We start from the raw sequence: 23,279 nt of genomic DNA on the forward strand, positions 1-23,279 counted from the left end.
GGGAGGGCGCCCGCCGAGCGGCCGGAGTGCGGGCTGCTCCGCGGGCGGAAGCGGCGCGCGCGAGGCTCAGCGCGCGTCCCGGGGCCCCGACGGTCTGCAGAGGCCGCCTCCGCGCCGCCCCTGCCGCGCCGCCCCTGCCCAGGCCCCGGGGGCCGGGCCCGCAGGCTTCCCTCTGGAGGCGGAGCTCGCCAGGGCAGCCGCTTCCCGCGCACGCGCGGCCTCCCCACCCCTTGGCCTTTGGTGGGCGTCTCAGGGGCACTGACTACATTCTATTCATCCTGGACTTGCCACGATTGTTGAATTTCCTTATTTTCCAGGAGAAAATAGGAAGAGGAGAAGACATAAAAGATAAGGCAGTAAGAATGTTCATTAAATTTCCTGTGTAACTATTTTGTTCCATATTAATGTTTTCTGCCCAGATAGAATATGATAAATGTATATCATTAAGCATTTCAGATTGGGAAATTATGATCAATATTTAGGATAAAGGTGTGACATTTTCCTGCTGAAAAGTCATAATTATATTGTGACAATACAATGAAAATTTTTAATAAACTAAAATAATAGAATGATTGCTATATTCCATTGTGACAAATACATCCTATCATGTATCCATGAATAAAAATAAAAGGAGTATTCATAATTAAACAAAAAGAAAGTAATTGGAGCAATGCTGTTTAAGATAACTGAGCAAGTTGCATGATATAGTTTGTGAAGGGCCTGTAATGTGGAATTCCTAAGGCTGAACAAAGGGCTTGGTGGGAAGTTCCATTAGATATTTTAAGAGGCCTGTGAATAATAAATAGCAGAATTCATAGAAATTTTGTGTCTCCCATATGCAAGTTTCTCACCCACTGATTAACTTTTTGTCATATAATTGTATTTTTTAAATATTTTCCCTCCAATAGAGTCTAACATAAGGATTTTTATCTGCCTCAGTGCTACAAGTGGGTGGCTGTTATTTTGAATGTAAAAAAAAAAAACAAAAAAACCTTGACTACATAGGGCTTTACATTTTACTAGTGGAAAGACAGGAACTGTTCTGTGAAGTTATGAAAGCTAGTGTTTGGCTTCCTCTGGAAAAGAATCCGACACAAAAGGAATTTCCTCAGGAAGAGTGAGACTGGAGATGCGGGGGCCCAGACTGGGTGAGCCGAGCGTGGGCCCCAGGGAAGGCTCTGCTAGAAAGGGGGCCGTTCCAGAGAACTGCTCACATTGGAGGCAAAGTCGAGGAGGGGAAGCTGGAAGTTAGGCTTGGTTTTGAGGGTCACACAGGAGTCTGCCTGCTTCAACACCTCCAACCACTCAAAGGCGTGTTCCCTGACCCAGCCACATGCACCGTGACCTCAGGGCTCGGTGCAAGGGCCAACCACGCTCACACTGTGCACAGTGCCCTGACCCAAATGCTTTCTCACAAAAATAAGAACAAATGCAAATTTAAGTCTCGGGTTCCTCGGGATCAGAATCCTAGAAGGAAATGTAAACATGATACAGCACATGGATGAAAGAATTACAGTGGATATTATACAGTATGTTTGGAAAACCTGTGTCTTTAAGACAACTCATATTCTACTGTATTATTTTATCAAGAGTTGGGATATTTGTTTATAAAACGGTAGAAAAATTAACACTGAGAGAAATATGACAATGAATTAAAAATAAAAAGAAATTCTTACCAAACTCCTGTGGTACAGTTATGGAATACAGGCATATCTGACCGGCTGTGTAATTATGAGGGTAGTTTGGTGACAAAACGACCCCTTCCGATCCAGTGTACTGTCCTCCACAGGGAGCTGAAAGATATCAACCACCAACAGCAGCATGCCGTACGGTCCCCACACCGCGCACGGCAGGCGAACCAGACACGAAACACGCTAAGTGAGCAGCACGCACAGGTCCTCAAAAACCTAACAGAATGGTACAGCTAAAAACCTATTTCACATTGCCATCAAAAGGGAAAGGAAAAGCAAAGCAAAGATTTACTGGTTACTATAAAAGTAACTCAACTTAGGAGGAAAACCTAATAGTATTTTTAGGACTGCCGTCAGACACGCTAAAATAATAATGAAAACAGCTATAAAAAAGTAACACCCACAGGTTCGGTAAAGATGGTTTCTTCAGTTACTTTAAGTCTTACCAGAATTTTCTAATTGATATCAACTATCATATTGGCTTATGAGAAACAAAGATTATTTCAGTTTTCTATTGTTTTTATATTACTTTAGGACTAAAAGAAAAAATGTTAGCTTTTTAACTTTTTGTTGGTGTTTTAACTTTTCATCTCATACATTTTTATTCCATTCCAGACTAATGTGCATCATTACTAATGTGTCTGGGGTGGCTTTCTGTAGGTTCAATTTAAAGCTGAATAAATTCATATCAAGGTAGTTAGGGTGGACATGATGGGGGGTATTACACACCGCTCAGTGTGTGTGTGTGTGTGTGTGTGCCCTCCCTCCAATTATCCTAGTTACCTTGGCATTGATCTTGCTCTGAAAATAGCAAAAGACTATAGCATGGATGATCAAAATTTAATAAGCATCTTAAAACAGACATCATCCAATGAAATCCCCCTCTGGCGACATCCAGCTTTTGAACTGAACTGCCAATACTCTGCTCATTTTTCAGTGAGGAGGTGGCACAGGACCCCACACAGCTACGGCTGGGACAGGGAGCCCCTGGCCGCCCTGGCCAGGCCACGGCACTGCTGATCTTAGGGCACCTCCACTGACTTGAACTCAGGATCATTTTCAGAATTTGAGAATGTTTATATTTCTATAGCTTATTTCTTCTTGGTAAGACAGTTTTCACACACTAAAAAAGGACAGAAACCAGAGACAACACTTCAATCTTTTGAATGTTAAATAACACACCATAAAGTCCTGAGGGACAGAACATTTCCATGAATAATTAAAGCTCTTTAGAATATGTTGATGCCAACGTCCAAGTGTTAGGCAGAAACAGATGCGAGCAGGTGGGAGAATGGGACAGTAAGGCCCACTTAAAAGAGACTCAAAGAGTCCACCAGATAAAACCAGAGAGCCAGCGGGGACTCACAGAGTTAGTGAGCCGATCAGCCGAAGCTCCGAAGACCAGGAGTGACCTGGGGTGGCCAGATACTCCCCAGATAAAGAAACGAATCCAGCACAGCCCGTGTCTTCACTGTATCAATTAGATTATGCCACTGTAAAATCTCAGCTTATTCTTTAACTCAACAAATATGCTGTTTTTTTCACTCCTCCTCCAGCCCCTAAGCTAGTCACTTTGTAACCAGGGCAGGAGACAGACTTCAGAATGTACATAAGCCCGTGTGGACAAAGAATGCTGAAGGCCTGAACCCACAGTCCCCTAAATAACCCTGTTCTTAAGACAAAAAGGAATGTGAGTCACCGGGTACATCATGCCTTAGGCTGACCCTTACCCAAAAAAGCTGTATAAAACTCCAGGCCCCAAACCCTTAAGCGCACCTCCTCCTCTCTGAGGTTGCCTGCACTCACCATTCATGGAGTGCGTCACTCTGGGTTCCTCCAGGTGAGCAGGGAGGGGCTCCTGAGAGCTCGGACCTGGGCCTGCACGTTCCCGTCTCCTGGGTGACCAGGACGGGACCGCAGCTGCGCGATGACGCTCCTCAGCAGCCTGCCTGAAAGTCTCCTCTCTTTGCTTTGGGAAGTTCTCAGAACATAACCTCACTCCATCCAGGGCTCTGCGGCTCCCCCAGATCCTGGGCTGGGCGGGGGCTTAGCTCCCACGCTGTGCAGATGCGAGTGGACACTGGACGCCAGGTGGCCCGGGCTTCGGGAGTTGCCAAGGGATCACGGCCTTAGGCCGAGCCGCAGCTCAAAGAGCTTCCCCTTTCCTTTCTGCTCTCCCTCCTCTCTGCGTCCCCCAAGCAGACCCGCCTCTGCCTGCCTGGGCCCCAGCTGCCCCCCACCCCCGGAGTATACAACGGAATGCACTCTGCTCGGTGCCTGTGCCTCTGCCCTTCAGTTCTCTGCAGCAGCGGCACAAGGACCGAGGACTAACTCAGCCCCCCCAGGAAAAGCATCTTGTTAAGGATTTGACAGATTTCCTAAGTCGTGTGTTCCAATGGCTTGGAAACTGAAGGCATGATCTCAAAGTTGGAGGAAAACAGCTTTGATCTATTTATGACCAATTACCAGGGATTTTACTTAACCAAACTAAGTGTGGTCTTCACGCTGATGTCTTAATTCAGAATGATTTTATCATTTTAGAACACTTATGTTGACTTTTGACAATTTTAAATATAGTAATTTTATTTTCACTTTTTGAAGGAGGCATTTTCCCTAAGTTAAACTCCCAAGCAGAAAGTTTTTAATGGAATACTGGGAGTTTCACTTCATCCATAGAAATTCAACCTGATTATTTCAGAACTATGTTTTTTTTCCCTTAAAATTCTAAAGTACAAATATTTAAAAGTACGTACAGATAAAGAATGGGAATTCAAAGTTTAGGCAGATCATGCAAACAGCCCCTTTCCACCTTCAGAATTCATCTAGCTCAGATTTTGAGTGAGTGTAAATGAAACGTGCACATATATCATCAAAGGGCTCACATTTGGATGCCCGGATTACCAGGCAGAAATCTTATCAAGGATACCTTCTGATACGTTTATTAAAGTGTACCTACAAAGACTGATTTTCTTCAGTATGGTTGAAAGAGCATTTATTTTATGATAAAAGAAAATACTAAAAAGAGAAGCAGTGAAAGAAATGTGGCTGGGCAGTAGAGGCCCTTGATTGCCTTGATGAAGCGTGCTATGCCCAGATGCCCTCCTCGGACATCACAGAGAAGCCCCAGCTGCTTACAGCTCCACCACCACACACTTGAGAAAATGACAAAAATATGTAGAGAATTTTACTTAATGCTTAATAATTATTCTGCCTGTGGTACTGTGAATCTAACACGTAAGTGCATGTGGCCCTTCTCGTGTTAGGAATTCTTTTATATTAATGTGACAACAGAAAAAACGGGCTTATTGTTTGGTAATTAACACATTAAACAGAGTATCTTCAAATGAATGAAGACTCACAACAGCACTCACTACAGACAGTAACAGAAAACTTATTCATCCATCAAGCTAACTGGAATGTATATCTTGTATGTAAAGGTAACAAAAGATAGTCAAAGCAAATGGAAACCATCGGCACAGGGGGGGCAGAAACTGCTCTGGCCCAAGAAAGGGGCTCTGGGCTGTTTCAACTGCGGTGCTAAATCTGCAGCAAATTTCAATGAACAGAAACTGCAGAAAACAGATGAATATCCAAAAAAAAATCATTGTCATGTTTCTCAAACAAACTAGCCCAAATGCACTGGCTGTACCACATAATACATGACGTATTAAAATGTCTGAAGTAGAGCAAAAGTATAATCGGCCGTCGGGATGGCCCACAGGTGCTGGCTCATGCACAGAATGTGCTGCTCCCCGGGGCGGATCCCACGTCGGCTACAGGAGAAGCCATTGCTGGTTCAATGACTTGGAATTCTGAGTTGCGCATAAACGTAAATAAACAGCATAAAGAAAAATTTATGTGCTACGCCCTTCAATGACTGGTAAATGAAACTGAGCTTGACTTCACAAGTGTTCAAATATAGAAAGAGGAACCAGCTCTAATTTAAAATTTGATTATATGTCTATTGCCCAAATTGGACTTTTTAAAACGTTTATTCTATGGCTAAAGAATTTACCACTGTTCCGCAAGTTGTGTTTGAAGCTTTTGTGTCCCCAGTATTATTATTTAACCAAAGTCTAAAATTCATTATCTTTTCCTAAATTTAGAAGAGAAGGAAACAGAGAGAAAGAGAAAGAAAGGCAGCAAGACAGAGCGGAAGGTACCCCCAGGGGTCGTTAATTAGAACCTCCTCTCTAAGTCGGGCTTAGAACGCACAACAGAAGTTAAAAATGCCCAACTATGTGACAGAAAAATAACACCCCTTCCAGAAAACTATGGGAAGGGTTAATGCCCAGTCAATCCAGTGATGGAGGGACATCAAGCCCTCAGCGGGCGGCAGCCCGGGAGCCCGGCTGACCACTGACGGGAGGCGGGCAGTAGTGGTGGGATGGGGGCCCCACCTACCATTGCAGGAGGGCAGGACCCGGTCCCAGGCAGGCTTCCCATCGGCTCCGATCACACATGTGATGGAGGAGGGGTCGGCGATCTTGTAGCCAGAGTCACACTGGTAGGTCACAGTCGAGCCAAGCTTGAGGTCCGTCCCAATTCTTGTCCCGTTCATTATATTTCCAGGGTCAAAACAGGCTTCCCGTGGTTTCTCTGTAGGAGAAATGAATATAAACTCCATGAGGACAGGAACCTTAAGGTTTTGTTTCACTAGTTATCAAACACTTATTTTCTCTTGGTGGCCAGACTAGTGCACAGCATGTGGGAAATCCTCAAAAAACATTTACTGATTGAATAATGGACAAGCTAACTGTCAGTTTAATAACTGCATATCATAGAAATGATTATCAGGTTAATCATTTAGTTAATAAAGAAATATAGAAAAATACGAAAAACTTTTAAATAAAATTTTATCACCTATTTTTAAAGAAAAATCCACATTTTAGGACAGAACTGATATTGAGTTATTCTCATCTAGGTTAAAATACTGCAGAATTATAGTTTTATATATCTGCCTTTTTTTTTTTTTCAGCTTCGGACTTTAAGCACTGAACAAAATAAACTGATTCTGGAAAACCCGAGTTTCATCTGCTGACTTTTGTACTTAAAAATCATAGTCATATGAAATCACAGCACATCTTAGGAAGAGACGGGAGAATCTGGGCTCTCAAAACAAGAGGTTTAATTCATCTAAGTTAATAGCAATTTCTTACACAGTAATAGATACACATAGAATAATGAAAATGGGAAAATAAACAGAAGGAAGGTCTGGCTCTCCAGCTTGCTCACGAATCAGCGTGACCATCAGCAGGAAGCCCATGTGCTGATGGACGAGGGTCCGGCCCTGTCTCTGGAGTGCAGCCGCCACCCAGTGGTCCCGGCAGGGTGATTCCAGCCCGAGTGAGCAGACAGGCTGAGCTGGTGCCCCGTGCACTTACCTCCGACCTCCCCTGCCCCTCGACCAGGGAGAGATGTAAGCACTGCTTTAAATTTTGAGCATCCAAAGCTCAAGAAAAATTAAATGACTCTGAAAATCTGTCTTTTCCCAACAAGATATACAAAACTTTCTTTCTTTTTTCTCTCACAGCCGTGCAACTCTTTACTTAATTCCAGTTATCTTTTCGCAGCCCTAATAGTTTTTTTAATTGAGGTATCATAGATCTACAATCTTATGAAGATTTCACATGAGCAACATTGTGGTTACTACATTCACCCATATTATCAAGACCCCCCATACCCCATTACAGTCACTGTCCATCAGCATAGTAAGATGCTAGAGACACTACTTGTCTTCTCTGTGCTATACTGCCTTCCCTGTGCCCCCCTATATTATATGTGCTAATCGTAATACCTCTTAATTCCCTTCTCTCTCCCCACACCAACCTGCCCTTCTCCACCCCTCCTCTTCAGTAACCACTAGTCCCTTCTTGGAGTCTGTGAGTCTGCTGCTATTTTGTTCCTTCAGTTTTGCTTGTTGTTATACTTTACAAATAAGGGAAATCTTTTGGTACTTGTCTTTCTCCACCTGGCTTATTTCACTGAGCATAATACCCTCCAGCTCCATCCATGTTGTTGCAAATGGTAGGATTTTTGCTTTCTTCTTATAGCTAAATAATACTCCACTGAGTATATGTACCACCTCTTCTTTATCCATTCATCTACTTATGGACATGTAGATTGCTTCCGTATCTTGGCTATTGTAAATACTGTAGCCATAAACACAGGGGTGCATATGTCTTTTTAAATCAGGGATCTTGTTTTCTTCAGGTCAATTCCTAGGAGTGGAATTCCTGGGTCAAATGGTATTTTTATTTTTAGTTTTTTGAGGAACCTCCATTTGCTTTCTACAATGGTTGAATTATTTTACATTCCCACTAGCAGTGTAGGAGGGTTCCCCTTTCTCCTCATCCTCACGAGCGTTTGTTGTTGCTTGTCTTTTGGAGGTTGGCCATCCTAACTGGTGTGAGGTGGTATCTCATTGTGTTTTAAATTTGCATTTTCCTGATAATCAGTGATGTGGAGCATCTTTTCATGTGCCTATTGGCCATCTGTATTTCTTCTTTGGAGGTGTGTTTGTTCAGCACCTCTGCCCATTTTTTAATTGGGTTATTTGCTTTTTGGGTGTTGAGGCATATGAGTTCTTTACATATTTTGTATGTTAAACCCTTATCAGATGTCATTTATGAATATATTCTCCCATACTGTAGGATGCCTTTTTGTTCTGCTGATTGTTTCCTTTGCTGTACAGAAGCTCTTTAGTTTGATGTAGTCCCATTTGTTGATTTTTACTTTTGTTCCCCTTACTCGAGGAAATGCGTTCAGGAAAAAGTTGCTCATGTTTATTTCAAGAGATTTTTGCTTATGTTTTCATCTAAAGAGTTTTATGGTTTCATGACTTATATTCAGATCTTTGATCCATTTCAAGTTTACTTTTGTGCAGGGGGTTAGACAGTGATCCAGTTTCACTCTCCTACATGTAGCTGTCCAGTTTTGCCAACACCATTTGTTGAAGAGGCTGTCATTTCCCCATTGTATGTCCATGGCTCCTTTATCATATATTAATTGGCTGTATATGCTTGGATTTATATCTGGGTTCTCTATACTGTTCCACTGATCTATGGATCTGTTCTTGTGCCAGTACCAAATTGTCTTGATTACTATGGCTTTGTAGTAGTGCTTGAAGTTGGGGAGCATAATCCCCCCAGCTTTATTCTTCCTTCTCAGGATTGCTTTGGCTATTTGGGGTCTTTTATGGTTCCATATGAATTTTAGAATCATTTGTTCTAGTTTGTTGAAGAATTTGCAGCCTTCATATTTTAAATATCATTATTTCAATACCCCTTCCAACGTATCTGTAAATGATATATACATATCTGTATGTGTCATTTTAACTGCTCTTTGCTTATGCACGCCACCGTTCTTTATGCCATGATCAAAGCTCCTGTGATGTCAGAGGGCTCTGGAACTGACTTTTATGGATCTTCAAGGGATTGACATAGAAGTAATCTGAAATTTTTTAGCTGAAGGTTATAAAAATACAACTTGGCTTGTGTGTGTGGGTATGAATGTGTGGGTGAGAGGGCATGAATGAGTGTGACTGTGAGTGTATGCATTTGTGAATGGGGTCACCGGTATCCTCACAGACTGAAGGACCATGTGATGGGTAGATATGTGTGCCTTTGCTCTTTTCCCTTGGGCCTGACAACCTTTTCCCTGGAGGAAGTTCACAGAGCCCACTGCTAACCACACGTATAAAAATGGTCTCTGCGAAGTGTAAGAGGGAGACTGAATTCTGCTTTATTTTCAGCTGGACTAATGCTGATCATGTTGCTTACATTTTCCTTGTGGACCATATACCCATCATTTATCAGTAGCTCTGCCCTGCAGTGTCAGGAGGCTTTCTTGGGCCACGGAGGCTAGGGAGGACACGCCCTCTGGGAGCCCTGCACAGGCCGTCTGCTTCGGGGCGGATGACGTGCACGAGGGGAGCACACATGGGCTCCGGAAGCTCTGCAGGGAGAGGAGAGGCCTTTCTGACTGCTTGCTCAGTATTGCCTACAATGCCCTTAATTATCTGTGAATCAGCGTCAGCCAGAGATTCCCTTTGGCACTGTTGACATAATCTATTATAAGAACATATTATACTATTTTATTTACAAACTCTGGTTAAAAATGCAATATATAAAAATAAGCAGTTTTATTATACATATATTACATATATAATGACATATACATGCACTTATACGTAAGTATTACATATGACTATTACACTTATTTATATATGTTATACTCTTATGAATGCATGTAAATGCAGATAGGTGCGTATATATATGTATGCATGTGTGTGTGTGTATATATATATACATATATATAAAATATATGTCATTTATGAAATAAATGTTTTATATATAAAATAATACATAACCTTTCTGCAGCTTTCCATTTCTGCTGTTGTCAGGGTGTTGGCAAGAATTGTGCATTGCACTGGGACCAGTACTCCCTAATTTCTTTACTGAAAACCTACTGGATATTTCAAAGGGTAGATGACTTTTTAATCACTCTTTTTCGCTGCCTGAAACCCCATGTGGAACACAGAACATGCACTTAAAGCTAGTAAGGAGCAAATGAAGTACAGGTGCGGGAGGAGCTGTTTCATCGCTGGGGCTCCCTCGGCCCTCAGCAGACCGATACTGAGCCCCTAGTGAATCCAAGCACTTGCCTAGGCTGTGATACTTTTCTTGGGTAAAAAAATGAAAATTTTCTCAGGACATAGCAGCTCCCCTCACACCCAGAGCCCTAGGGATGCCTGAAACCACAGGAAATAGCAAACCCTGTGTGCACTGTTTCCTCCTATACATACGCACTGACGACAGAGTGTATACAGTAGGTCTGGGAAGAAGTGACCAACGACGAGTAATAGAGATGCTGTGTAACGACGACACGCTGCAGTAAAGGTGACGCGATGCGTCTCTCAGGACCTCCTCGTGCTGCCCTCGCCCGCCTGTGATGAGGGGAGGCGATGACGCGCCAGCGTGACAGGGGAGGTGAGGGGGGCACACAGCCACAGGCCCTGCCGGGCTCCCACCGGCCTTCTGATGACACACTGGGAGGAGGAGCCTGTCCTCCGGGGGGCCCCGGAAATGGAGGTGAAGGAGAGCCAGCCCCTGGGGAGGAAGACAGTGACACATGCCTGTTGCCTTTTCGGCCTTTCTGATCATTTTTTGCTACAAATCTCTTTTGGTTTAGTTTGCTGTTTAGTTAAATATCACTTATGCAACTTTCTGCTCTGTGTCACTAATGTAGATTTCTGATGGCAAGTTTCTCTTCATTTCTCCAAATGAACTGTGCCTAATCTTTCGGTTCCATTTAGCAGTTGTCAGTTCAGGATGTTCAGTGGTAAACCGTGGACACCTTTTTGCTGCTTACAGCTTGTCACATTTTCTAAAGAGATGACTTCATACACAGAGTGGTGTGCTGTTGTTCACATCCATTCCACCTGAGGACGCCTCCGTGTGTCCCTGTGCCGGTGCCGGGTAGATGGACTCAGCCAGGTCCCCGAGGCTCACCCAGAAGCATGTCTGCTGCCCCACGCTCTCATCATGCCCAAGAGCTGGTCCTCTACCTGCTTCCCTGCCCGACGGGGGCCTGCAAAGCACCATTACTGCTGTCGTTCCTTGTCTTAGGCTGGGTTTATTTGTTCCCAGCCTCTGGCGGAGAACCCTGGAAGCATCAGAAGCTGTGGCCCCATCTAGATGGCTGTCCTGGTCACCACTGGACCCGAACAGAAGAGGAGCCCTTTCTTCCATCACGACTGAGGCATGCTGTGCTTCATTCACTCGCGCGTCCGCTGACTCACTTGCCTTACAGGGCCCTGCGGAACACAGGGTGTTCAGGCAGGCAAGGAGAGACGGGGTTCTTACAGTGAGATGAAGTGTGTTGCCTTTTAAGAGCTTGTTGTAGGATGGGCATTGGAGAGATGCACTGCACCAAGTTCGTTAATATAGGAACTAGCTGATGATATGTAAGTGCTAAAAAGCACTGTTTTTTAATTATTCATGAACATTGATAGATCCCGTCCAAGAGCGCAGAAACTCCTCTATTTCTGAATTGTTTGAACGTTTTATTGTACGTTCTAATAAAGATCACTAAGTTTGCAGATGTTGGTGTTGGGAGGAAGTAGATTACATTTCTACTTAAAATCACACAAAGAAATGCAAGTCCACTGAAGAGTTTATAGAGATGAAATGAATTCTATATTTTATTTTATAATCCTAATAACTAATAATAACTCGAAAGTTTAACATACATATATTTCATCATTTTTTATGACATACTCCCTCCTGTGAGTTGTTTTTTTTAAGTCCCTTCCTCTAATCTTTGTAATATCCCTTGTATTTTCTTTGTTCATGTGAGACATTGATTTAAAATATATACATATTTTCATGGAGCCTATAGCAAAATGCTTTGTGTCGGGTGGTCTTGTGAGTTTGTTTACTCCGGATGTTGGTGACAGGATGGTGGCTTCCCAATGAAATGGGGAAACTCATCTGGTGACCAGATGAAGAAGCCCTGGGCAGGCTGGTGATCTTCACTGACCACGCCCTCAGGTGGCAGGGACAGTACAGGGGAACAAACATCTACACACTGAAAACACTGAGACAAAGCTACTTGATGTACTTAAACTCAGTCATCCTGAAGAAACACATAAGAAGATACTGAAATAATTCTTAGAGGTCACCAAATTCTTCATTGCACCATTTTTTGAAATGACCATTAATTTGGAAAAATAATGTCCCCTTTTTTTTTTCTTTTAGCTAATAAGGCAGACATGCATCTCTGGAATTTCTTTTCCACTGGAAAGATAAGATTCCCTCAGAGGAGAGTGATGTGAGCATTTTACATATTAAACAGATAGGCAAGACTTCATAAATAAATGCTTACAATTTAAACAATCCAAATTAATCTGCACAAAAAGCTATCACAGTACCTTTGAATTCAATGGCGAACCCTGACAGCCCCACAGAGGCATCGCTCCGAAATGCCAGAAAGAGACTATTTCCACTACTCTCGATTCTTTCTGGGGCTTGAGCTCCCTGGAAGCTTCCAATGAGAGGCCTGTTGGAATCCTCTCCCTCGTAAATGTGCAGGAAATCATAGCTGGGCTCCATGCTGAAGCTACAGGAAAGAACGGTAACCAGGTTATGCTCCCAACATACATGTCTCTTAAATTCCAGGCCATAAAGTCTCTGAGAGCACACAGTGATTTTCTTTGCTTTTGCATGATAATTCTAAACACTAGTACAATCCAAAAGTTAAGTGTAATAGTAAGATGTCAAAACAGCAATATAATAAATATCAATTACAGCAAATACTATTAGTGTTTTACATAATGCCCATTATACACACTATAGGGTGATTTGAAGAGATCTGTAAGCAAATGAAGTCTAGTAACATAGGTAGATTATCTCTTCCTTGTATGTATGAAATTGCTAAATGATGTGATTTCAAAGAGCTGGGCTCCAAAGGACTGGATTCCTTTTTTGACATTTTGACAGTTGATTTTGATGTGAATATTTTTAGTTATAAAAAATATATATCCTTGGTCTTACTATTCTTAAAATTTTAAATTATTATTTTTTTGTCATTGTTTATAAGGTCCCAGGATCACCCCCACCTGAGCACATGCAAATTGTCTGTAGCTTAGAAAAAGTCACAGGTGCACAATTTTTCTGTGTCATTGGATCATCGAATGATTCAGCAATCTAAGGGTCAAAAGAAAACTTGGACATTTTCTGGTGTAACCTTCTTCCAGAGAGGTGTGTAAAGTAAGTGGAGAAATTTCTTGTATGAAATTGCCTTTTCTATTAGCAAATGAATCACGCTTCGGGAGCCTAGACAATGAGTCCCTGCTGATGGAGTGGAAGGCAGGAAACTCCCAGTGGGGAGTCTTTGTGTCCTCCAAAAAGATCTGAATTGCTAATTTACTTTTAATCTGGTACCAGAGGTGTTTCCTGGTTTTAAGAAAGGTGCAATGAGAATTTAGCATTAACAAAATTCACAAAGATATCCAAAAATAGAGCCTTCCAAATGTTCCTTGGTTTTGTGTAATAGCTGAGTGGCATAATAAAGTACTCATCATTTGGTAAATTTATAGTAGCTTGAGTAAATTCAGGAAATGATGGCTTATCAAACTACTCGAAATTCAGAAACACAGAGGTTTAAAATGATACTGACTCAGATTTCATCAAGAGGAGAAAGTGAAAGAAGATAATCACAACCAGGTCTGGAATATTGATGTAAATATGAGAAAAGGGAACTTGTTCAATTGATAGATAAAGGAATACAGTTAGACCACTCTGCCCTGGAGAGATAAGAGATCAATAGGACAGTACATAGTACTCTTACCTTTTAGAATATCACTTCACTTAGTTCAAAAACTCAAAATGTAAAGTTGGAGGAAAGATCTTGGGATTTGAAAAAATGCAATTCTCATATACCAGATATTAAGAATATGACAGCTCTACAGAATTTATGTTTACAAAATAATCATAATATTTGAACTTTTATCATGTAGTTTGGCAGGAAGAAGTTAGCAATTTTTCAAAACACTAAGGTCTATGAATTCAAACTTTACAGCAAACAAATTTGGGGGAACTTTCTTGTTCAAAGGTCTATCAAGTCGACTATCTCACAAGAGGAACAGTGCTACCTCAGGGAATGTCACGCAAGATGGGCTGTGGAAATGAATTTAGCTATCACGCATTAGAGAAATATTAGACACTGGTGAGAAATTATACTGAGTATCTGTATCACTTTCTTATTACTTTCTTGAATATTCTGTAAATTAAGCTTTTCATGTGGAACACATTGTGTGCAAGACTGTATTTGAAAGTCATTCTTGCTACATCATGTGTATCCTAACAGAAGAAGAATGTTCTGATACAAAATAACGTTATTTCCCTCAATGCCATTTCACAGCCCCATGCAGCACCTATTAGACGTAAGATCTAGGGCTTTGCTGGATGTGAAACTGGAGGCTTTATGAAGAGTTCAACGAAGTAACTTTTAGGTATGACATCTAAAACTCTACCGAAAAGAGGGATTCAAGAAGAGGTGGCACCTTTTGAATATCAAGGCGATGACAAAGTCCGGGTTCACTTTTATCCGCCAGTCGCATTCCTTCCCCGGAGGGTACGGCTGGGGGTAGTTAGGGGACAAGATCACGCCCGACGGGCCAGTCAGGTTCCCTCCACACGCAGCTGTCATGGGAGAGGGAATAAAGCCGGTCAATGAGAAGCGAGGTATCACGCGCTCATCACAGAGACCGTGTGCTGGCCTACTAAGCAATTATCCAGTGAGTGAATAGAGACCCAAGGGCATGCACATTATTCATGTAATTGTTACTGAGTTTTATGGAACAGCCCACCCTGTTTCTAGGGAGTTTTAAACTGCTTACTTACAAATACAACTGACTTTCTATAATTTCAAGCTTTAAAGTGAACAGACTGCCTTAATCCCCCACACTTCTGAAATGCACACTACACGTATTCCAAAAAAACACTTGGATAGGAAAAACAAAAAATCCCCACGAACATCACTACCTTCTTCTGTCATTCCTACGGCATGCAAGGCCAATGCTTGCGCACTCTAGAAAGCCTGCCTCTAGGGCAGGATGGCTGCTGGCTTTTGCCCCAGTATCACTAATACCCAAGCATGGTTTCTGAGCATTATGAGTACTCAGGATATATTTGTTGAAGATATGAATACGTGTTTCTCCATGTTTCCCACAGCCCTCTGATATATGCAGGGCTGGGGATATTTTCCCCGCACCTAAACCGACACAAAGTTTAAGTGACATCTGGGGATATATAACCAGTAAAAATGAACCGAAACATTAACCCCTAAAAATATTATTTAATCTCAATGCTCAGTATGTTATTATCAGAAAGAAGCACTTTGATGATAAAAAAAGTTAGTATGTTTTATCAGTCATCAAGTTTTAATGACATGTTTACATTTATATTAAGGGAAATGACTATGCAGTTCAATGTTAATAGGCAAGCCAGTTTTCATTCTTGAGCCTGAAAATGTTGATGGCTGTTTCATTTGTTAGGTAAGATTTCTGTTCAATCGCCCATCATGTGGAAGGGTTTGAAACATTGCAGAATTCACAAGGAAACATGTGTTTGATACGTTCATGGACAGGCTAGGTCTGAAGTTCTTATTGGCAAATACTGTGGTTTACCACCACCTTGTTTTAAAAAGCCACCCCCATTAAATGATAGTACACCCTCTAAATTATATATCTTATTTCACATCACTGATCACATACGCATTTAGGAAAAATAATTAGAGAAGGAAATACCCTAATTGGTGATATTTTCCACTTACCAAAAAAATGACTTTCTTGTAAATAAAGTAAAGGTACATGCTTTATAAGTTTATGTGAAGGATGGGTCCTTAAATATTCATTTAACATTCCTGAAAATTAAATTCTCCTTAAGAAAAAATAAAAAGTTCCAGCTCCTTTTGTTATAATTTGTCTCGTCAATAGCAAACTCTGAAGAAATATCACAAGGAATATTTATAATAAATTATTTCAGATGCACACTCAAGAATATGATACCATTTTCAGAAAATGGATATAAACCACATCCCCCTAGCATGAAGTTTTACTTAGCAAACCCTGTGGAAACCATGGTCTACGAGGGACTTCGGGTGGCTTTGCACAGGTTGGGGTGCGGGCCTGGGAGCAGAGGGCGCTGCCCCGTGCAGGACTGAAAGATGGAACGTGACGGGTCAGGGCACCAGTTACAGGGAGCTCAGAGGTGAGACTCCGGTACTGATCTGGAAGAAAGAGGGGTGCTCTCATCCCAGTGGCACAGATCCCGCTGGGAGGGGTACCCCGGGGGAAGGGGTAAGGCCTGCAGAGGAGTGGAGCAGCGCTGTCCCGCTGTCCTGTGTCCCTCTTCTGTCGGGGTGCCTCATTTTGGCTTCATTAGGTTTTAACTAGGGAGCTTACAAAATATTTTGGATAGGATTAGAATTTAGTATAAAATGTTAACTCAGACACCCTAGAAATTATCCAGAGGGAATGGATAGAGAGATACAACCCACCGATTCACATCAAGCCACAGTCCCTTATTCAAAATTCTTAGCATGTATCTACACTAACATCTTCATCCTCGGGGTGTGGCATGGCATTCTGATGAGACATGGCAGTGTTTCTCCATCAAGACGTTTCAGCATTCACACCATTAAAGGGGGTAAATAGTCTCAAAATAGCCACCCTGTACAGCAGGGCAAGAACTGCCATAAAATGAGTTTATGCAAACTTATGATCCATTTTGGCCTTCCAGAGCTCTCTAGAATGTGGACGTGGAGGAGAGATAGTGCAACCACATGAGGAAGTGGAAGCTATGGACATTCTAAGGGACACTTTGCTTAGAACAGAGTGTGAGTGTCCTCTGGACTGGAGCATCAGCTGAAAATGCTAAAAAGTGGTCCCTCCATCATTACAGGGCTTTGGGACAGTGAAAACAGTGAGGTGTCTGAGCAGACCTCAAGGAAAGTCAGCACAAATGACAAGCTGGTGAAAATATGAGTAATATGCAAACAGGAGGCGTAAGCTTTTATAAAAGAGCAAATGGCAGAGAAAAAACACTAGCAAGAAAGAGAAGAACAAATTAGCAGGCCAGTCAGGAGCAAATCAAATGGCCAATAGGAGTAAGAAGTTAAAACCAGTTCAACCTCACTATAAATTTGAAATGCTGAATAAGACATTAAGGAATCTTCACAGTCTGCCCCCATTAAATTATTAGATTGAGAAATAACATACATAATGCTTTTCTGCATCAGAGAAAAATAAACACACTTGGCCGTGATGGTGATGTGAATCGGAACAAACTTTCCTAAAGAATTTTGAAAAGTGTTTTAAAAGGTCTAGAAATATGAAAGTTTGTAAAAAGTCATTAAGTAGCCATGGATGTGTTTTTCTGCAAGGGCAGTGTTCATTTCAGCAATTTTTGTAGTTGGAAAGAAGTTGAAGCAACCTAATTTGTACAGTAAGACAGGATTAGTGTAGTCAATATTAGCAGATTCAAAGATACTGCATAGCTATTAAAAATGAATTAGTAGCAAATACGTAACAGCATAAAAAGCTACTCATTGTGCACTGGTAAGTAAAAAGTGCAACTTACAGAATAATCAAGCAGACAGGATGTTTTCACTTAAAAACACTTAAAAAATAGGAACTATACATACATAAAATAATTATGAAATGCACTTATGCATTTTTATATTAATAGCAATTGCCTCCAGGGAGAAAGGTGATAGCTTCTTTTCTCCTTTTTTTTTTTTTTACTATAGCTCATAAAGTCCTGGAATAAACATGTATTATTTTTTTAAATTAAGGTATCATTGATATACAGTCTTATGAAGGTTTAACAAGAAAAACAATGTGGTTCTTACATTCACCTTTATTATCGAGCCCCCCGCTCATATCCCATTGCAGTCACTGTCCATCAGTGTAGTGAGATGCCACAAGGTCTCTACTTGTCTTCTCTGAGCTACACTCTCCTCCCCGTGACCCCACACACACCATGTGCACCAATCATGATGCCCCACAATCCCCTTCGCCCTCCCCTTCGGTAACCAGTGGTCCCTTTCTGGAGTCTGTGAGTCTGAGGCTACTTTGTTCCTTCAGGTTTGCTTCATTGTTATACCCCACGAATGAGGGAAATCATTTGGTATTTGTCTTTTTCTGCCTAGCTTATTTCACTGAGCACAATACCCTGTAGCTCCATCCATGTTGTTGCAAATGGTAGGATTTGTTTCTTTCTTATGGCTGAATAATATTCCACTGTGATTATGTACCAACCCTTCTTTATCCATTCATCTACTGATGGACACTTAGGTTGCTTCCATATCATGGCTATTGTAAACAGTTCTGTGATAAACATAGGGAGCATATGTATTTTTGAATCTGAGTTGTTTTCTTAGGGCAAATTCCTAGGAGTGAAATTCCCGGGTCAAATGGTATTTCTTTTATTAGCTTTTTAAGGAACCTCCATACTGCTTTCCACAATGGTTGAACTGCTTTACATTCCCACCAGCAGTGTAGGAGGGTTCTCTTTTCTCCGCATCCTCCCAGCATTTGTTGTTCCTTGTCTTTTCTATGTTGGCCATTGTAACTGGTGTGAGGTGATATCTCACTGTGATTTTCATTTGCATTTCCCTGACAATTAGCGATGTGGAGCACCTTTTCATGTGCCTGTTGGCCATCTGAATTTCTTCTTTGGAGAACTGTCTGTTCAGATCCTCCGCCCATTTGTTAATATAGTTATTTGCTTTTTGGTGTTGAGGCGTGTGAGTTCTTTATATATTTTGGATGTTAACCCCTTGTTGGACATGTCATTTACAAATATACTGCCCATACTGTAAGATGCCTTTTTGTTCTGCTGATGGTGTCCTTTGCTGTACAGAAGCTTTTTAGCATGATGTAGTCCCATTTGTTAATTTTTGCTTTCGTTTCCCTTGCCTGAGGAAACGTGTTCACAAAAAAGTTGCTCATGTTTATATTCAAGAGATTTTTGCCTATGTTTTCTTCTAAGAGTTTTGTGGTTTCATGACTTACATTCAGGTCTTTGATCCATTTTGAATTTACCTTTGTGTATGGGGTTAGACAATAATCCAGTTTCATTCTCTTGCATGTGGCTGTCCAGTTTCCCCAATATCAGTTGTTGAAGAGGCTGTCATTTCCCCATTGTATATCCATTGCTCCTTTATTGTATATTAATTAACCATATATGCTTGGGTTTATATCTGGGTTCTCTCATCTGTTCCATTGGTCTATGGGTCTGTTCTTGTGCCAGTACCAAATTGTCTTGATTACTGTGGCTTTGTAGTAGAGCTTCAAGTTGGGGAGTGTAATCCCCCCAGCTTTATTCTTCCTTCTCAGTATTGCTTTGGCTATTTGGGGTCGTTTGTGGTTACATATGAATTTTAGAACTATTTGCTTTAGTTCGTTAGAGAATGCTGTTAGTATTTTGATAGGAATTACATTGAATCTGTAGATTGCTTTAGGCAGGATGGCCATTTTGACCAAATGAATTCTTCCTATCGACGAGCACAGGATGTGTTTCCATTTATTGGTATCTTCTTTAATTTCTCTCGTCAGTGTCTTGTACTTTTCAGAGTATAGGTCTTTCACTTCCTTGGGTAGGTTTATTCCTAGGTATTTTATTCTTTTTGATGCAACTGTGAATGGAATTGTTTTCCTGATTTCTCTCTCTGCTAGTTCATCATTAGTATATAGGAATGCAACAGACTTCTATTAATTTTGTATCCTGCAACTTTGCTGACTTCAAATATTAGATCTAGTAGTTTAGGAGTGGATTCTTTAGGGATTTTTATGTACAATATCATGTCATCTGCAAACAGGGACAGTTTAAATTCTTCCTTGCCAATCTGGATGCCTTTTACGTCTTTGTGTTGTCTGATTGCCATGGCTAGGACCTCCAGAACTATGTTTAATGAAAGTGTGGAGAGTGGGCATCCATGTCTTGTTCCTGATCTTAAAGGAAAAGCTTTCAGCTTCTCGCTGTTAAGTATGATGGTGGCTGTGTGTTTGTCATACATATCCTTTATTATGTTGAAGTACTTGCCCTCCATACCCATCTTTTTGAGAGTTTTTATCATGAATGGATGTTGAATTTTGTCAAATGCTTTTTCAGCATCTATGGAGATGATCATGTGGTTTTTGTCCTTCTTTTTGTTGATGTGGTGGATGATAGATTTTTGAATGTTTTACCATCCTTGCATCCCTGGGATGAATCCTACTTGATTAATCATGATGGATGATCTTTTTGATGTATTTTTGAATTCAGTTTGCTAATATTTTGTTGAGTATTTTTGCATCTATGTTCGTCAGGGATATTAGTCTGTAATTTTCTTTTTTTGTGGTGTCTTTGACCGGTTTTGGTATTAGAGTGATGCCAGCCTCATAGAATGAGTTTGGGAGTATTGCCTCCTCTTCTACTTTTTGTAAAACTTGAAGGAGAATGAGGATTTGGTCTTCACTAAATGTTTGATTAAATTCAGCAGTGAAACCATCTGATACAGGGGTTTGTTCTTAGGTAGTTTTTTGATTACTGATTCAATTTCGTTGCTGGTAACTGGTCTGTTTAGATTTTCTGTTTCTTCCTTGGTCAGTCTTGGAAGGTTGTATTTTTCTAGAAAGTTGTCCATTTCTTCTAGGTTATCCAGTTTGTTAGCATATAATTTTTCATAGTATTCTCTAATAATTCTTTGTATTTCTGTGGTGTTGGTAGTGATTTTTCTTTTCTCATTTCTGATTCTGTTTATGTGTGTAGATTCTCTTGTGTTCTTGATAAGTTTAGCTAGGGGTTTATCTATTTTGTTTATTTTCTGGAAGAACCAGCTCCTGCTTTCTTTGATATTTTCTATTGTTTTATTCTTCTCAATTTTATTTATTTCTGCTCTAATCTTTATTATGTCCCTCCTTCTAATGACTTTGAGCCTCAGTTGTTCTTCTTTAACTAGCTTCATTAATTGTGAATTTATACTGTTCATATGGGATTGTTCTTCTTTCCTGAGGTAGGCCTGTATTGCAATATACTTCCCTGTTAGCATGGCCTTTGCTGAGTCCCACAGATTTTGCTATGTTGAATTATTTTTGTTATTTGTTTCCATATATTGCTTGATCTCTGTTTTTATTTGGTCATTGATCAACTGATTATTTAGGAGCATATTATTAAGCCTCAATGTGTTTGTGGGCTTTTTCATTTTCTTTGTGTAATTTATTTCTAGTTTCATACCTTTGTGTTCTGAGAAGCTGGTTGGTACAATTTCAATTTTTTGAATTTACTGAGGTTCTTTTTGTGGCCTAATATGTGATCTATTCTTGAAAATGTTCTATGTCTACTTGAGAAGAATGTATATCCTGTTGCTTTTGGATGGAGTGTTCTGTAGATGTCTGTTAGGCCCATCTGTTCTAATATGTTGCTCAGTGCCTCTGTCTCCTTACTTATTTTCTGTCTGGTTGATCTGTCTTTTGGAGTGAGTGGTGTGTTGAAATCTCCTAAAATAATGCATTGCATTCTATTTCCTCCTTTAATTCTGTTAGTATTTGTTTCACATATGTAGGTGATCCGGTGTTGGGTTCACAGCTATTTATAATAGTTATATCCTCTTGTCGGACTGATCCTTTTATCATTATGTAATGTTCTTCTTTGTTTTTTGTTACTTTCTTTGTTTTGAAGTGTATTTTGTCTGATACAAGTACTGCAACTCCTGCTTTTTTCTATTAGTTGAATGAAATATCTTTTTCCATCCCTTTACTTTCAGTCTCTGTATGTCTTTAGGTTTGAAGTGAGTCTCTTGTAGGCAGCTTATAGATGGGTCTTGTTTTTTTATCCATTCAGTGACTCTGTGTCTTTTGATTGGTGCATTTAGACCATTTACATTTAGAGTGATTATTGATAGGTATGTACTTATTACCATTGCAGGCTTTAGATCCATGGTTACCAAAGGTTCAAGGGTAATTCCATTAGTATCTAACAGTCTATTTTGACTCACTTAGTATGTTATTACAAACACAACCTAAAGGTTCTTTTTTTTCCCTCATTTTTCTTCCTCCTCCATTCTTTATATATTAGGGATCATTGTCTATCCCTTGATTGACTTTGGGGATAGTTGATTTGATTTTACATCTGCTTAGTAATTAATTGTTCTACTTTTTTTTACTGTGGTTTTATTTACCCTGGTGACAGCTATTTAGCCTTAGGAACACTTCCATCTATAGCAGTCCCTCCAAAATCCACTGTAGAGGTGGTTTTTGGGAGGTAAATTTTCTCAGCTTTTGCTTATCTGAAAATTGTTTAGTCTCTCCTTCAAATATAAACGATAATCTTGCCAGATAAAGTATTCTTGGTTCGAGGTCCTTCTGTTTCATCGCATTAAATATATCCTGCCACTCCCTTCTGGCCTGTAGTCTGATGAGAAGTCTGATGATAGCCTGATGGATTTTCCTTTGTATGTGACCTTTTTTCTCAATCTGGCTGCTTTTAAGTCCATCTTTATCCTTGACCTTCGCCATTTTAATTATTGTATGTCTTGGTGTTGTCTTCCTTGGGTCCCTTGTGTTGGAGATATGTTCAATTCCATGGCCTGAGAGACTATCTACTACCCCAGATTAGGGAAGTTTTCACCAATTACCTCCTCCTCAAAGACACTTTCTATCCCTTTTTCTCACGGTTCTTCTTCTGGTACCCAATATGTGTTACTTTTTAATATGGAAAAAAGCTAAAAAATAAAAATGTCTCAAATCAGCAGAAAATAATTTTCATGAATTCTAAGACATGATTAGTTGATGACCTAAATAGACACATTTGTTAGGACACAAACCTTATTTTTAGGAAAAAAAAGTTTATAATGTAATGAAAAGGTAACACTCATTTACTCCCAAATACACATTTTCTGTTTTTCTGTTACATAACACCTATGTGTATAAGCCGGTCTAGTTATCAACTTATTGATACTCAGTTGCCTCGTAGAGTTCTGCCTGTCCTTGGAGCTGATCCTCAGGGTGGAGAGGTGTTAACTATTCTCTGTTCTTAGGAC

General features: G+C 40.6%; 1 protein-coding gene across 1 annotated transcript in view; it reads right to left on the bottom strand.

Moving 5' to 3' along the window:
• The window catches only part of CSMD1 (CUB and Sushi multiple domains 1), a 1,485,257-nt gene that overhangs the window by 157,803 nt on the left and 1,304,175 nt on the right, over positions 1 to 23,279 (bottom strand). Inside the window, exons 28-31 of the mRNA XM_036898253.2 lie at positions 14,758 to 14,896; positions 12,625 to 12,812; positions 6,096 to 6,290; positions 1,677 to 1,793 (exon numbers count right to left, since the gene is read on the bottom strand). Of these exons, the coding sequence (XP_036754148.2) occupies positions 1,677 to 1,793; positions 6,096 to 6,290; positions 12,625 to 12,812; positions 14,758 to 14,896 (639 nt within the window). The remainder of the gene's footprint in view (positions 1 to 1,676; positions 1,794 to 6,095; positions 6,291 to 12,624; positions 12,813 to 14,757; positions 14,897 to 23,279) is intronic.

Source organism: Manis pentadactyla, chromosome 7, assembly GCF_030020395.1.
Source record: "Manis pentadactyla isolate mManPen7 chromosome 7, mManPen7.hap1, whole genome shotgun sequence".
In the NCBI taxonomy this organism is placed as follows: domain Eukaryota; kingdom Metazoa; phylum Chordata; class Mammalia; order Pholidota; family Manidae; genus Manis; species Manis pentadactyla.